General features: G+C 40.1%; 2 protein-coding genes and 1 pseudogene across 3 annotated transcripts; 2 read left to right on the forward strand and 1 right to left on the reverse strand.

The window, feature by feature from the left end:
• The first annotated feature begins 862 nt into the window (after positions 1-862).
• On the forward strand, positions 863-4,974 carry LOC131310752 (heterogeneous nuclear ribonucleoprotein 1-like). 2 transcript variants are annotated; one of them, XM_058337942.1, is made up of 7 exons: positions 863-1,063; positions 1,147-1,426; positions 1,618-1,658; positions 3,223-3,386; positions 3,514-3,616; positions 3,706-3,875; positions 3,982-4,974. In XM_058337942.1, exons 2-7 carry the CDS (start codon positions 1,197-1,199, stop codon positions 4,615-4,617), a joined length of 1,344 nt encoding a protein of 447 aa, XP_058193925.1. In that variant the 5' UTR covers positions 863-1,063; positions 1,147-1,196; the 3' UTR covers positions 4,618-4,974. The 2 variants fall into 2 exon arrangements, with proteins under 2 accessions (XP_058193925.1, XP_058193924.1); XM_058337941.1 differs by having other exon boundaries at positions 884-1,426.
• A 1,687-nt stretch (positions 4,975-6,661) lies between these two features.
• LOC131310760 (ESCRT-related protein CHMP1B-like) lies at positions 6,662-7,088 on the reverse strand (annotated as a pseudogene).
• Positions 7,089-9,249: 2,161 nt separating this feature from the next.
• On the forward strand, positions 9,250-14,683 carry LOC131309712 (putative late blight resistance protein homolog R1B-17). Its single transcript, XM_058336309.1, has 4 exons — positions 9,250-9,790; positions 11,449-12,011; positions 12,246-13,502; positions 14,528-14,683. The coding sequence occupies exons 1-4, from the start codon at positions 9,250-9,252 to the stop codon at positions 14,681-14,683; spliced, it is 2,517 nt and encodes an 838-aa protein (XP_058192292.1).
• Positions 14,684-15,054: the final 371 nt, after the last annotated feature.

Below are 15,054 nucleotides of genomic sequence, written 5' to 3' on the forward strand. Positions count from 1 at the left end.
TAAATCTTTCTAAGGAGGAAATCCCAATGAGTTACTAGTCTTTTCCTTACCTCCCTGCAGTAACGATGCTGGAATTTGAAATGTGCATGTGCATCCCTAATGGTGAAGCTCGTAAGCAGGAGGAGAATGTGCACGTTGAAGCTCGTTTGAGCCACTCATTAAATCAACATTCTCGGCTCCGGTGATGCAAGTAGAGGAAGATTTTACTCGTTCGTAAGCAGGAGAATAATATGCACGTTGAAGCTCGTTTTCTTGGGTGGAAAATGAGTCGAGTAGCCAGTGGTAGTTCAAATTTTGGAATGGAACACCTTCTTAATGCTCTCTTTGGATGGCAAGAAAGGGTGACCGATGAGATAAGAAATGGTAGCTCTTGAGATCGGGCAATTAAGGTGAAGAACCGATAAAAAGTTTATAATTTTTTTTAATTTTTCTCTATTTCTTACCAAAATACTAAATCCAAATGAATGATTTGACTAGAAATATCGTAGCTTTGCTTTTCTTATTTTGGATTCATTTTTATGAATTACCTACGTATAGCAAATTCGCAGTTATAAATAGTCTCGCCTTTTTTTTTTTAATCAGATCTGTCAATCCAAGGGGGCGTATTTGTCAGCAAGTAATACGACGTCGTGGAGAAGGCTTCGCCCATCGCCCCGAAATAAATAGAATCCGGCTTTTTTATAGTCAAACTGAAAAGAAGATTGTGCGATTCAATCTGAACCATTCATCATGAGAATCAATGATTTAAATTTGCTGAATCTATTATCAGTAATAATCCGGTTATAAATCGAAAACAAATCTAAACTATTAAAAATACCGGTTGTGATCGCTTTCGACCGCACTTTTGCAGTCCAAAACTGAGATGCGGACAAGCGAGATTCAAATAAATACCCAAATCGAACGAACAATTTGACATCACAACGCCAACGAGTCAAACGACTCCTCCTCGAGCAAGCACGGCGGCGTCCATCTACGCGCTAGGGTTTCGTTTCGTACTCTCCGAAAAGAACAAACTTGGAATCATCTAAAACCCTAGAGCTACGATCACTACGGGTTAGATCAGGTGTTTGTTAGGGTTTTGCGATATCATAAGCTCGAATCCTGAGCTAGGGCTAGTTGAAAACAACAATTTCTCTTCATGTGCAGGTTCTTAGGTAGAGATAGATACATAGAACTAGAAGGATTTTTATTGAACAATGGACGGTGGTGGCGGTTTCGCTGAACAACACTATGATTCGGTCGCCTTTAACGACGGCATAGAAGAGGAAGAAGAAGAACAATACGATGATGAACAATACGGTGAGGAACAAACCCAACAACAGTTCTCATCGGGCCGTCGTGGGATCGAGTCATATGGTAACAACGTAGATGGTAGTGCAGGCAATGACATAGGACACCGGCATCGTGGTGGTGATTCTTCTTCAGGGTTAGTTTGTATTGTAGCTTGTACAGGTTCTAGCTAGGGTTTGTATTAGAATTTGCAATTTAGTATTTTGGAAAAATTTCAATTGATTGTAGTATTGTTTATGACCGGAGAGTGGTTCTGGCCGCGTAACCGACATATCTGAGGGTTATGGGACAGATGGTAACTGTTGATTTTTTTTCTTCTTCTGGTAGAAAACTCTTTATTGGAGGCGTCGCGTGGGAGACATCCGAAGGTAATCTTTTTTTATCCTCTCTCGCCAATGAAGGGTATCTGAATGCTTGTCATTGTGTTGCCTGCACAATTTTAGCACTTCTTGTTTCTTGCTTTCTATGATACTCAATTGATTTCATCTCCTTGTATTGAATATGAATTTCGTTGAACTATATCTAGATGGGGCATTGTCATTGCTCAACATTGATTTAATAAATTTCTATTCAGCCTGTGGGTTTTTTACTTGTTTAGTTTATCGCTTTTATTTGTTGGCAGAGGTATGATGTTAGTGGGTTGGTACGTTAGGTTAGCACAGCTTGCTGTCTTATCCATAATCTTGAATCCCAAACTTCCCCTAGAAGTCTAACTGACTAACTTACAACCACTTGAGCCATGCTCAAGTTCCTATCTTATGTATCACTATGGAGGGTCAAATATTTATATTTGTAATTTAATAGTTGTTAGGTTATAAATTATTGCGAATAACTTACATTAGGACATGTAAAGCGGATCATTCAATATTATTCATTTTTCTTGGAGCAGTTTATTATGAACTTGTATTGCAAAGTGTTTTTTGCTGTCGTAAAATGCAATCTATTGCGGGTTGATGTGTTAGATACAACATGGTGCGTAAGCAACATTCATAACTTAGTTGCCGATAAAAAAAAAAACATTCATAACTTAGTAGGTTACAGATTTCATTTCCGTTTCAGAGCGGTGGGTGTTTGCTCTGCTTGATAGCTGACATTTCTCTTGGTATAATGTGAAAAATACATGAGTCACATTACAATGGTCAATGGGCTGTGATTGAAGTGTAGGCATTGACTGTTAAACTTGTAATACAAAATTTTATACATAGAAGTCTTATGAACTTCTGGTTTGGCCACTGTAAAAGCTCTCTACAATCAACAATTGTTGCATATGGGACTGTGCTGTCTTTGTTATATTGGCCGAATTAGCTTATTCAGTGTAACTTGAAGATAGCATCTTGTTACAAATACACTTACTTTGAAGTACTTGTTTTCTATGTTAATCCACATTTAGTGCAATGCATTGTCCTGATAGGTTCAGTCCTTGTTTTTCTGACTATTACTTGGGTTGTCCTCAAGTCATTTGCTTCAAAATCATAGGTCGAGTCATTGCCCAGATGTAAAACAGTCTAGATATCAGTTAACTCCATGAGTTTTTCGGTGGAACTTGCAAACCTTTTAGGAAAATGTAGTGAATTTGCATGGGCTGTGAAGCAATGGACTGCTCTTATCTTTTGTTGGAATGTTGAACTACTCAATGCATATCATCTGCTTCCTCAGCGATCAGTGTTTATCTAGTGGAAGTATGTTTTAGTATCTATTAGGCATGAGGATCTCATTTGAAGTGGTGGATGAGGTTATTTAGAATTTTCATATTCCTAGAGTAAGCTCGTACATCACTTTTCTAGTCCAAATAGGTGGGACTTCTGAATTTTTTTCTTGTATTTTACTGCCTTTTAGTTAGTTCTTGTCATAATGATGTTGCTTCTGTTTCCTTAGTATCAGTTCCATATCTAATTTCTGCATTCTGTAATTTTGGTAATTTTCGATTTCCAGAGAGATTTACCAATTACTTCCTCAAGTATGGAGAGATCACAGATTCTGTGATTATGGTGGATAAGCTTACAGGAAGATCACGGGGATTTGGATTTGTGACATTTGCTGACCCAGCAGTTGCTGACAGGGTTTTGGAGCAAGAACATGTTATAGATGGCAGAGCGGTGAGAACCCTGTGTTTGACGGATGACTACAAAATATTTTTTATTTTCTTTTTTTGCTTCATTTCACCACCTTAATGTAATTCTTGCATGCTGCCAAAGTTTTATTCTCATTCGTTCATTTCAACAGGTGGAAGTGAAAAGAACAGTCCCTAGGGAGGAAATGCAGGGTCAAGGAGCACAAAGAACAAGGAAAATCTTCGTTGGTGGCATACCAACATTTTTGACTGAAGGTAATGAATTCCAGGCTTTCCAGCCTTCTTTTCCCTTCTCTTTTGACAAAATCAATTGCTGGTCTCTGAATTGTGATTTCATGTCACAGATGAGCTGAGGGAGTATTTTTCTTCCTATGGTAGCGTTGCAGAGCACCAGATTATGATTGATCGTGACACTGGGCGGTCAAGAGGCTTTGGGTTTGTTACCTTTGAGAGCGAAGATACTGTTGAGAGGATTTTCTCTGATGGCAAAACTCATGAACTTGGTGGCAAACAAGTAAGTCAAAGAAGTGTATAATAGGAATTGAAAATGGTAGTGGTTTTTCTTGTTTCTTTTGAGGAAAACGAAATGGGCTGAGCCACTTCAATTTGGAATTTTTTAGGTGGAAATAAAGAAGGCCGTGCCGAAAAGAGCTGGAAGTGACTATACTTATGATGTTAGGACACGTCACGGTGGGAGTTCTTCAAAGTCCTATGGTGGCTTTGGCAGAGGTGCAGCTGAATATGGAGGTGGTGGATACGGTGGAAAAATGAGCAGACAATCTGGTCCCTATGATGGGTATGGTGGTTATGGCAGTTATGGTGGGGGAAACTACGGTGGTGGAGCATATGGTGGCTACGGTGGATATGGCTATGGTGGATTTGGGTTTTGGGGGCCTATGTATAATAATACCAGTGGTTATGGAGGTGGTGATTATGGTACCCCTGGTGGTTATGGTGGGGGCAGCGGTAGCACTGGGTATGGTGGTGGTAAAGGTTATGGAGGTGGTGGTGCTGGGTATGGTGGCAGCGGCGGCGGTAGAGGATTCGGAGGTGGTGCTGGGTATGGTGGTGGTGGAGGTAAAGGATATGATGGCGGTGCTGGGTATGGTGGCGGCGGTGGTAGAGGATATGGTGGCGTTGGCGGCGGCGGTGGTGGCAGAGGATACGGTGGTGGTGGTAGTAGTGGATATGGTGGCAATAAAGGATATGGAAATGGTGGTGGTGCAAGCGGAAGGTTCCATCCTTACCAGAAGTGAAGTAATATAACTAGCGTTTTGCGGACATCCAAATTACCAATTCGAACCGTATCTATTTTCTTGTAACATTTGGTGAGAGATGTTTGCCCCATTTGAATGTGGATTTGATTGTTTTCTGTTGCTGTTTCAGATTCTGAATGAGAACTTTGGTTCTAGTAGTGCTGTATTTTGAGGATCAATATGTATCCGGAGGTTAAAATTAGCGGTGCTGATTACACTGTTTTGTTAGATTGGAAAACAAATTTCAGAACCTGTATTTTTAGCCTGGCAATCTGTATAAGAGTGCCCTGCAGGTGGTTGTACTATTTTTTGAGGTTAGAATCTCCATAATGGTAAACAACCATGCTCCTCTCTCTCTCTCTCTCTGAGTAAGCCCCCAACCTTTCCCAAATTTCTCTCTCTCTCTCTCTCTCTCTCTCTCTCTCTCTCTCTCTCTCTCTGTGTGTGTGTGTGTGTAAGCCCCCAACCTTTCCCAAATTTCTTTATTAATGGTTTAATGCTCTACCTCTCACGACACAGATCACAAGTACTGAAATTTTGCAGCAAGCATTGAAATTTTGCAACTCACATCTAGAAAAATACTGGTTGTGTTTGGTTAAGAGTTTAGTTTAGTTTAGTTTTGGTAGTGGGTGGAGAGAGAAATAGAGTAATGATTGAATATAGGGGTAATGATTGGAGAGAGATAGGAAAGTAATAATTGAAAAAATAGGGTACTGATTAGAGAAAGAAATAGGGTAATGATTGAAAACAAAACTAAAACTAAAACTAAACCACGAACCGAAAACTTAAGCATATATGACCAGTTCCCAAAATCAAGAAGGTTAGATTAACCTACAAGGTCCAGAACTGAATTCTACAAAATCAAGTGAAGAAAGAAAACAGCATACCAACAAAAGATCATCAAATTTGGTGGCGCTGGTGCCACCAACTGCTTACATTGCTCCACAAAAACCAGACAACGCACCATCAACAGTGAACTTGCGAAATTTATAGCTCATAAGAATTAAGAAACCCTGAAAAATTAGCCCTTCAAATCTCTCTGGGCCTACGTCAGTTGGACTGACTCCCACATCGAGAGTTTAGGTATTGTATGTGTGTGTTTAAAGGGTCCATTATGCCTCTCCCTAGTCAGCAATTGCCTAGGTGAGTTGGTATGTAGAATTACTTTCTTGTCCTCATTCCAAAATCTCTCTGCCACTACCAATTAAAAAGGAGAACTTCAGGACCTCCATTAAGTCCAAGGATTTTTCATCTGACAGGAAATAACACGCCAACCTTACGATTGCCAACAAGTGTACAAGCCTGTATTAAGATGTCAAGCACACAGCAAAGACATCTAGGAATGGCAACCAAACCATACAAATCCATAAAAATTTTCAATTCTGCATGCAACAAAGTTACGTTGTAATGCCTTGAGAAGTGTTGACATATGAATTGCTATGTAGCTTTCATATGTAAGTGTGTGAGAATCAATAGATGGCTGCTTTCTATACAAATCCATAAAAATTTTCTTTTGTTGAACAAACATATTTCTGGCAGACCACACAGAAACAAGCTACGTTCCCCCACAACGATACGAGCCAAGACTTGAACTATATCATAAGAAAGCAGCCAATCCATTTTACATTACGTAGCAATCAAATACCAACACTTCTCAAGGCATAACAAATCCTGTCTGCACCCAACAAACATAAATTCTAGCATACCGCACACAAACAAGCTGCGTTCACAGCGTTCTCCGCAACAATACGAGCCCCGACTTGACCTATATCATAAGAAAGCAGCCATCTATTGATTCTCACACACTTACATATGAAAGCTACATAGCAATTCATATGTCAACACTTCTCAAGGCATTACAAGTAGTTCTGAAACTGGCATTGAGTAGCAGTGTAGCATAGACATATATCCTGAGTTAACAGGCACAACAAAAGTACGACTTAAAAATGAGACAGAAATTCTTTCAAATTTACATAATAGGGTTCTTTAAACACAGAACGGATTCCTAAACGGAAGCAGCAGCACCGAGCCAATAGGAATAAGATTATGCCTTGAGCTTGGCAAGGCGCCTATAAAAGTCATCCTCGTCGATCGACCTTCTCCGTGCTCTTCACAACCACCGCGTGAGCTGCCGGCTGCAGCAGCCGCACCGATACCTCCAATCCATAATCATCAGCCACCTGTTGCATTAAGTTGTTGACATCTCCCTCAGGGGTTGACAGTGATGTGGATCCAGCCATTGAGCTCTCCATGAACTCGGCATGCACCTCCATATACACAAATTGGAGCTCAAAAGAGTCCATTGTCTCCAACATCTTCTGCAAATTGCCCGAAGTGAGGGAAGACTCCAGGGATTTCACGATCGAACCAATGGATTTACTGATGGTGGTCATTTTTGCCTGCATGGAGGGGATCAGACAGAACATTGGTTAGTGGGGGAAAAATTTAATCAATAATCATTCTCAGAATGTGTTCATATTTTCTTAGTAAGTAACAACAAGGCAGAGAGAGCATTGAACTCGTGGTAGAAGTTAAAACTTGAAAACATAAGCTGAAAGGAACACAATGGAGTTTCTCAAAACCGAACTTTCACAAACATTTCGAGCTTCTGTCTCATAAGTTGAAAGAAAAAGAAAAAATGGTGCCAAAGAGAGCTTCCAAGACAGGAAAAAGGCCACAAGCTGTGGCATTAAGCCACAGCAAACACCCCTACAGAAAAAGCCATTAAATGGAATTGCCTTAATTGCATGCATAGGACCATCTACCGTCCATGAGACCACATTCGAAGTTTTGCTCAGATACGAGTATAATTTCTGACATGATTCACTCCAACAGACAAACTAGAATATAGGCCTACATAAAAAAGTTTCATTATTGGAAAATCAGAAAATTAGAATGCCAGAAAAATAAACTAAACAGTAGAGTTTTCCTCAACTTGAGCACTCGTTAATTTTGAAAAAACCTGAATTTGATACCAGTTTGAATCAAGCAGTGAAGACAATTTAAAGACAATGTGCTCCAGCTTTAGACCACCACGACTATGCGAAGCCCAAACAAGCTCATCCATCAAAGCAAGGGGGGACCTAGAGACGCCATTTTGCTGCAACAAGCCCCTCCACACAACAGCAGAAAAGTCACAAGTGAAGAATAAATTGACATGACATTCAGGCCCAATGTCACAAGTGAAGAATAATTGGTCTGCTTTCGACCTATTTTTTATAGACAAATTTATTGTTGGATTCCACCATCTTTTACTACGTGTAATACCCTCTTTATTGATATACAATATGTTTTTATCTGATTTAAAATATGGGTGATGCGAGAATTTTCCAAAATGAGTTGTTCTTTTACTCGTAGAGGGTAAAATTGTCATATCATTTCACGTGAAAATAGTTTTGGATACAAACTAGTGGGGTTAGAAAGTTTCAACGGTTCAAACCACACACTAATTGGAGTTTGGGAGTGTACGTGGTGAACCTGCGAAGTTTGGCCTTATGTACAGGTACGAGGATGCGCCTGGGGAACAGTACTGAATGCTTGGATGCGCCCGGGGCGCATGTAACTGCGCCTGAGGTGCATCATACACAGTGCGGCCTCCTCTCCTCTTTCTCACTCCTTGTCAAAAATGCCTCCTCTCCTCTTCCTCCCTCCTTTCCGCTGCCATCACCACTACCATCTCACCACCTAAACTCTCCGCCGCCACCACCACTACCATCTCACCACGGTCACCACCCAAACAAAGATCCAATCCACCAATTTTAGTTTTTCATATCACGGCATAACCACCCCCACTGTTTTACCATTACTACAACCACGTCACCACAACCGCTACATCACCATTATCATTTCACCACAATCGCGATCGTTTCACCACATCTCCACCACTTCCATGACCACTACCACCACCTCAAAGCCATCATTTCACCACCACCACCACCTCAGAATCTTCGCCACCACTATCACACCACACGTCCACCACCACTATCACCTACACACCATCATAATATCACCACCACACCTCCAATCCACCACCAAAGTTAGATGCCGCTGCTCCACTGACTTGTGGTCAGCTTGATAACGAAACGAGTCTTTACTGGATTGTGCTTGGCTTGATAACGAAACGAGCCAAGATTTTGAGCTTGAGCTTGTTTATTTATGTCTCAAGTCGAGTTTGAATGAGCTTTTACCGAGCCGAGTCTCGAGCGGCTGGCGAGCAGCTCTACGTTAAAGACTTATATGAATCAAGACATAATTATTCCTTCTATTGTTAAGTTAAGTGGGGCCTGGGTTGTAACTTGCACATGCTACCGATCATTACAATGATTTATTTAATGCAAGTCAGTGAAAGTTAAAGTCTGCATATATATATAATTCCCGGCTGGCTGTCATTTCGAGTCTTTATTTATATTATAGAGAAGGTGATCATTTTCTGTCCATTTTCCTCCTAGCTACCAGCATCTCCTGCGGGTCTTGCGCCGTTTCATATGGCAACCCCATACTATTAACTGTTGGGGGGAATCTAAAGCCGGAAAGAGATCACATTACCCAATTCTAGTACTCTAGATCTGCAACCATCAATCTAGCTACTACAACTCGATCCCTTCTACGTACCTCTGCTACAAGAGAGATCAGATGGGTGACACTGCTGTTGATATTTTTTTGGAGACCTTGAAACAACTTATAAGGTACTCCAAGCTCCCATCAATCATAGGCGAGAAACATCAACTTCAATCTCTTGAGATGGAGATAAAGTACCTGAGAGAGTTTCTCAAAGTTACGGAGAAGAAACGCAATGAGCATATAGAAGTGATGAATCTGGTGATGCGGATCAGAGATGTGGTATTTGAATCAGAGAACACCATTGAATTGTTTCTAGTTCATGCTTATTCTCTTAGTCATCAACGGTTAAACAATCAGGATCATCTTACCGGTTCGAAAAAGTTTTCTGAATGGTTATTAAGTCTTCGCAAACTGTTCCATTGGTACCGTTTTCAAGATCATCTTTCCCTAGACCTTGAAAGTGCCGAGATCAAGACTCTAGACCTTGAAAGTGTCAAAAAGGAGATCAAGACCCTTACAACTAAGGTGAAGCAGATTTACGATGAGAATATGTATGACATTAACGGAATTGCAGTCAAAAAGCTCAAGCACTCTTTTACCAGATCCAGTGGAGGTATTCGAACAAATTCTCAATATTTTAAACTTCAAAATTAGGTTAATTTCATAGAACTTTAGATTTTTATGTTTTTAGTTTCAGCTATGTCGTGCTCTTTTGAAAATAATCTGATATCATAAGTATGACATAAGCAAGGAAAGCTAAATTGTTTAGTAACAGAACTCCGAAATTTTTTGTTTTGCCCTCTCTATTCATTAGTGAGAAGTAACATGTTCTTAATAGGGACAAAATGAATTCATTTCTTTGTTGTTGGCCGCGCTGCCAACCAATTGACGTCTCCTAAAAGTATTATTTTCAAATATGCTTAAACAGAATTCATCTAATCGGCTCCCATATTGGGAGTTTGGGTATTATGTGTGTATGTTTAAAGGGTCCATTATACCTCTCCCTAGTCAACAATTGCCTTGGTGAGTTGATATGTGAAATTACCCTTTTGCCCTCATTCAAAACAACCAAGTCTCGCCCACCCGTTGTGGTTTGGATGCTTGACCTCTGGTGTAGGCCCCTTGGGCCCTCTGTCTTGGTGTCACTCTTTACGACGAGGCTCTTGGGCCTGCGTTAGTTGGGCTGGCTCTCACATCGGGAGTTTGGGTATTAAGGAAACATTTATCAATCGAATGGCTAGGATCAATATGTAAAGACGATCTAATGGTTGCAGAGGATGTTGGGTTTATATGTGTAGACAAAAACCGCTCTGTTTTATCTCTATTCATATTCGCATTTTGGCAAGTGTCCTTCATAAATTTTTGATTTCAATCTTTACCTTCTGATCCCCTTATTCATTGTGCGTATTTATATGTTTCAAACATGCAGACATCTTTGCTAGCTACACACCTTGTATTTCCCGTGCTTTTTTTTTTTTGGCCAAAAGTTTGGGACTTCCATTGATAATGAAGAGCTTACAGTATAGGGCATGTTCTTTCAAAGGGAGAAAATAGCCGAACAGGCGGGTAGGCAATCCAAAGACTTACACCTCCAAACCCCATACACGCACATAAGAAGAGCAGCAGTGCAACACCACACACCAACTACTACATCTCACATAACCCAACCTACACACACCAACACCAAAAAACCATAGTTGTTTAATTCAATTGATTTGATAATAACAACCATAGTTGTTTTCCTTTTCACTCGGCAATTATATCAATCACATACTTCTAGTCAAATGAGAGTGAATGGTGAAACACTGAAATATACAATAAGATTCTTAATATATACTCCTTCCGTCCCTTTTTAAGTGTCCTGCTTCGTAACTCCAACTTATTAAAAAGGCATCATCATTACACCTTCCACATCAATTTTTTCCTCCACTTTCCATACTTACCCATCATCATTACACTTTTATTCACTAACTTTTCAAAATGAAATATACTTTTATGGACAAAATAGACAATGCACCAACTTTTAGCCCCTAACTTTACAAAATGGACACTTATTAAAGGACAGCCCAAAATGGAATACTGGACACAAAAAAAGGGACGGAGGGAGTAGCTTAAAGATTGTTCATATTCAAGACTATCTTCTATTTATAAATGGGATGAGTAATTGTTCTATTCCAAAACCAGATTAATTTTTTTGTGACACTTCCTACCGCCCCATAACTTTTGGCTTTTCCCTTGATCATAACCTTTCCCTTTTATTTCAATCAAAAGGTTCATCAACAGGGAGCAACAAATCCAAAGTAGTAGAAGAGAAGGTGGTTGTCGGTTTCAAGGAGGAGGTAGACACAATAATGGAAATGCTTTGCGACAATGGAGAGGGTGGACAGCTAGAGATTATATCAATTGTTGGTGCTGGTGGAGGCGGCAAAACCACTTTGGCCAAAGAAGTGTATGATAATCCTTTGACGTCGCATACCTTTGAAATTCGTGCATGGGTCGATGTTTCTCAAAATTATGACAAGACTATGAAGAGGGATTTGTTGATTCGTATATTTTTGGAATTAGTTTCCCCCCAAAAACGTGAAGATAGTGAGGATAAGTTAGGAGAAGAGATACACAAATGCTTGAAGGGTAGGAAATATCTCATTGTCATGGATGACATATGGGGCATTGAAGCCTGGAATGATGTCCAAAGATCATTCCCTAAGGAACGCAAGGGGAGTAAAGTGTTGTTCACTAGCCGACAACTCATACAACAAGATAGCGTCCGATGCGTCCCTCATTATTTGGCTCCCTTACCAAAAAGTTGCAGTTGGGAGTTGTTCCAAAAGAAGGTAGTGATTTTAAAAAAAGAATTATTGTACATAATATAACTAAAAATAGTGATTTAAACATATGTTTTCGTTATACTGTTGCCATATGTTTCCTATTTATACTTTCGCTTCAAGAATTCTACATTAAAACATTTCTTATTCTTTTCATATGAACTATTAAACCCCTATTACTTGGATCGAGTTGTCTGTGATTCCAGTTATTGACATCTAACATGGCCCACATAAATCGAGCAGGTATTTGGGACGAAATGCTGCCCACTGGAGTTGGTGGGCATCGGTGAGCAAATTGCTGAAAAATGTCAAGGACTACCACTTGGGATTGTTGCAATAGCTGGCATTCTGGCAACGGAAGACAAGACAATTGACGTGTGGGAGGAAGTTGCCAAACATTTAAGTTCGATCATTGCCAAAAAGCAGGAGGGCTGCATGGAGATACTAGAACTTAGTTACAATCACTTGCCTCTTCATTTAAAAGCATGTTTTCTTTATATTGGAGCACACCCGGAAGATTATGAAATCTCCATACGCGAGTTGATATGGTTATGGATCGCGGAGGGATTTATTCATCAAAGTGAGGGGGGGAAAAGCTTGGAGGATGTAGCAGAAGATTACTTAATCAGTCTTATTGACAGAAGTCTCGTAATGGTAGCTAGGAAAAGTAAACTCTACGAAAGAATTAAAACATGCCGTATCCATGATCTTTTGCGTGAATTATGCTTGAAAAAAGCAGAGGAAGATAATTTCTTTGTGAAAATTTGCGAGGGAGATTCTTTTCCACCTTCTACTACAAATAAGCACCGTCGCCTCTTCATTGACTGTAAGTGGATTCCTAACTTTCTCCCAAGGTCTCATGCTCTTCGATCTTTTCTGCACCGCCAACCATACATCGAATGTGAACTGTTTGAAAAGTTATACCCCCAATGTGAACCGTTCGTACATAATCTATCAGTCATTGTTAAAGACTTCGAACTTCTTAGGGTGTTGCATTTAATCTCCCAAAAAAGCCTAGGGAAAATAGGAATAGGAGATTTGGTTCATTTGAGATACTTAGCACTTACGTTACAAGAAACAGAACTTCGCCATGCACCAATTCCTTTTCTCTACCTCTCGAACCTAGAAACCCTTTACGTCCAAGTTGCGATTACGTTCGACAATTTATCGGCTCTTGAATTGTTCACTCATGTTAAGATTTCATTGCCTCGCGATATAGTTAAGATGGTTAAGTTGAGGCATCTATGTAGTAAATGCGCGATATTTGAATATCATCATGTTTTTGATGATGAAGACGAGGGGAATATGTTGGATAGCTTACGGACCTTGCACCGAATGTGTATGTGTGCGCATTGCCTACGTTTCTTGGAAAGGACTCCCAATCTTAGGAAGCTTGGACTTATTTCAAATCTGGCTATTAATGTGGATGATGTTTTGATGCTCCCCGACCTACAATTCTTAAAATGCCTTGAGACACTCTTTGTCAGTGGGTGGATGCAAGTAGACTGTCACGTCCTCGATTTTGAACATAATTATAAATGATTTACATAATAAAAATACTCACAAATATCCGTACGGTACCCCAAAAGATCACTGTGTTCTCATTTCCTTAGTTAAGCTTCCAAATTCACAAAGTTTCCAAAATATTACAATATAGGCTCAACGGCCCCAAATCAACATAAGTATCAAATGTCGAAAGAGGATTAAGGGTTACAATATTCCAAATCAAAAGAATTACAATTTAAGTTACGAATACATCTTTCAAAATAAATTTACAAAGATGAATAAGTAACTCCTTCGGTTAGCTTTCAAAAATAATGACCACACTCCAAGCACGCCAAGCAATGCAAGCTAGGGTTCCGGGTTAGCACCTGAAAATAATATAAGGCTTGAGCTACACTAGCCCAGTAGAAAAGTCTACGCAAACTCTATATGCAAATGAGCGAGACGAATGAACAAATGATAAAAGATCACAAGACAACGGAGGAAGCACAACTTTCATGAACAAGTGTCCCAAAATCTCCAAATTTTCTTTTATTCAACCCATAAATCATATCCGTTCAAATCGTGTCTCAACATGTCGTGTCATTTATGTGTCTGAGCCGAAGCTCCTGCCGGGCTAATTTTGGGACCCCGATATCCCCTGCCAAGCACCCACCTTGAAGGCTAGGCCTTGAAAAATTATTTTGAGCATTAGCTCCTGCCAGGCTAATTATGGGACCCTGATATCCCCTGCCAGGCACCCACCCGTCGATGGGCCCTGAATGTTCGCGCGTCATTCACAAGTTCAAGTATATCGTTCGTACAAATATCGTGCAAAAAGCTCACATTTCTTTCATTTCCGTAGTTCCACTATTTTGAACAATTCCCATGTGTCTCACGTCACCCATGAGAACCAAGCATGACTGCCCAACATCTTATCACATACAATAATATTAAACCCATGAAAATATCCCAAGGCATTAGAAAAGTAAGATTGCATTGACCCAGGAGAATTGAACTTTTGACCAGTGACCTACCGGTAGGAAATTGGAGTCTACCGGTACAACATGGAAACAGCAGGAACAAATCTCAGGTTCACAAGAATTCTACCGGTAGAGGAAAAATTTGTACCGGTAGGTGTTGAGAAAATTTCCGAGATTCTACCGGTAGGGATCAAGTCCTACCGGTACAAAAACTGATCAGAAAGGCCACCATTTTGCACGAGGAAAAATTTGAGATAGTCTACCGGTAGGAGAAAAGTTCTACCGGTAGGAAGCAAATTTTCAAAGAACACAACAACGTTCTACCGGTAGAAAGGACGGGCCTACCGGTAGGAATCCAGAATTTGGCGATTTTTCATCAGATAACAGATTTTTATTCAAACTCAACGACAACCAATACAAGCTCGAATAATACATAAAAACACTCAAACAACATATAAAGAGAGGTAGAATTTCCTACCTCGAGTATCCAAACCGGAATCAAAGAGATTATGCAAACCCTAGCTTCCGGAATTCAAATCAAGCGAAAATACTCCGAACCAAACTTTGTCCAACACGATACAAGCTCG

The sequence above is a fragment of the Rhododendron vialii genome, chromosome 12a (genome assembly GCF_030253575.1).
Source record: "Rhododendron vialii isolate Sample 1 chromosome 12a, ASM3025357v1".
NCBI lineage: Eukaryota > Viridiplantae > Streptophyta > Magnoliopsida > Ericales > Ericaceae > Rhododendron > Rhododendron vialii.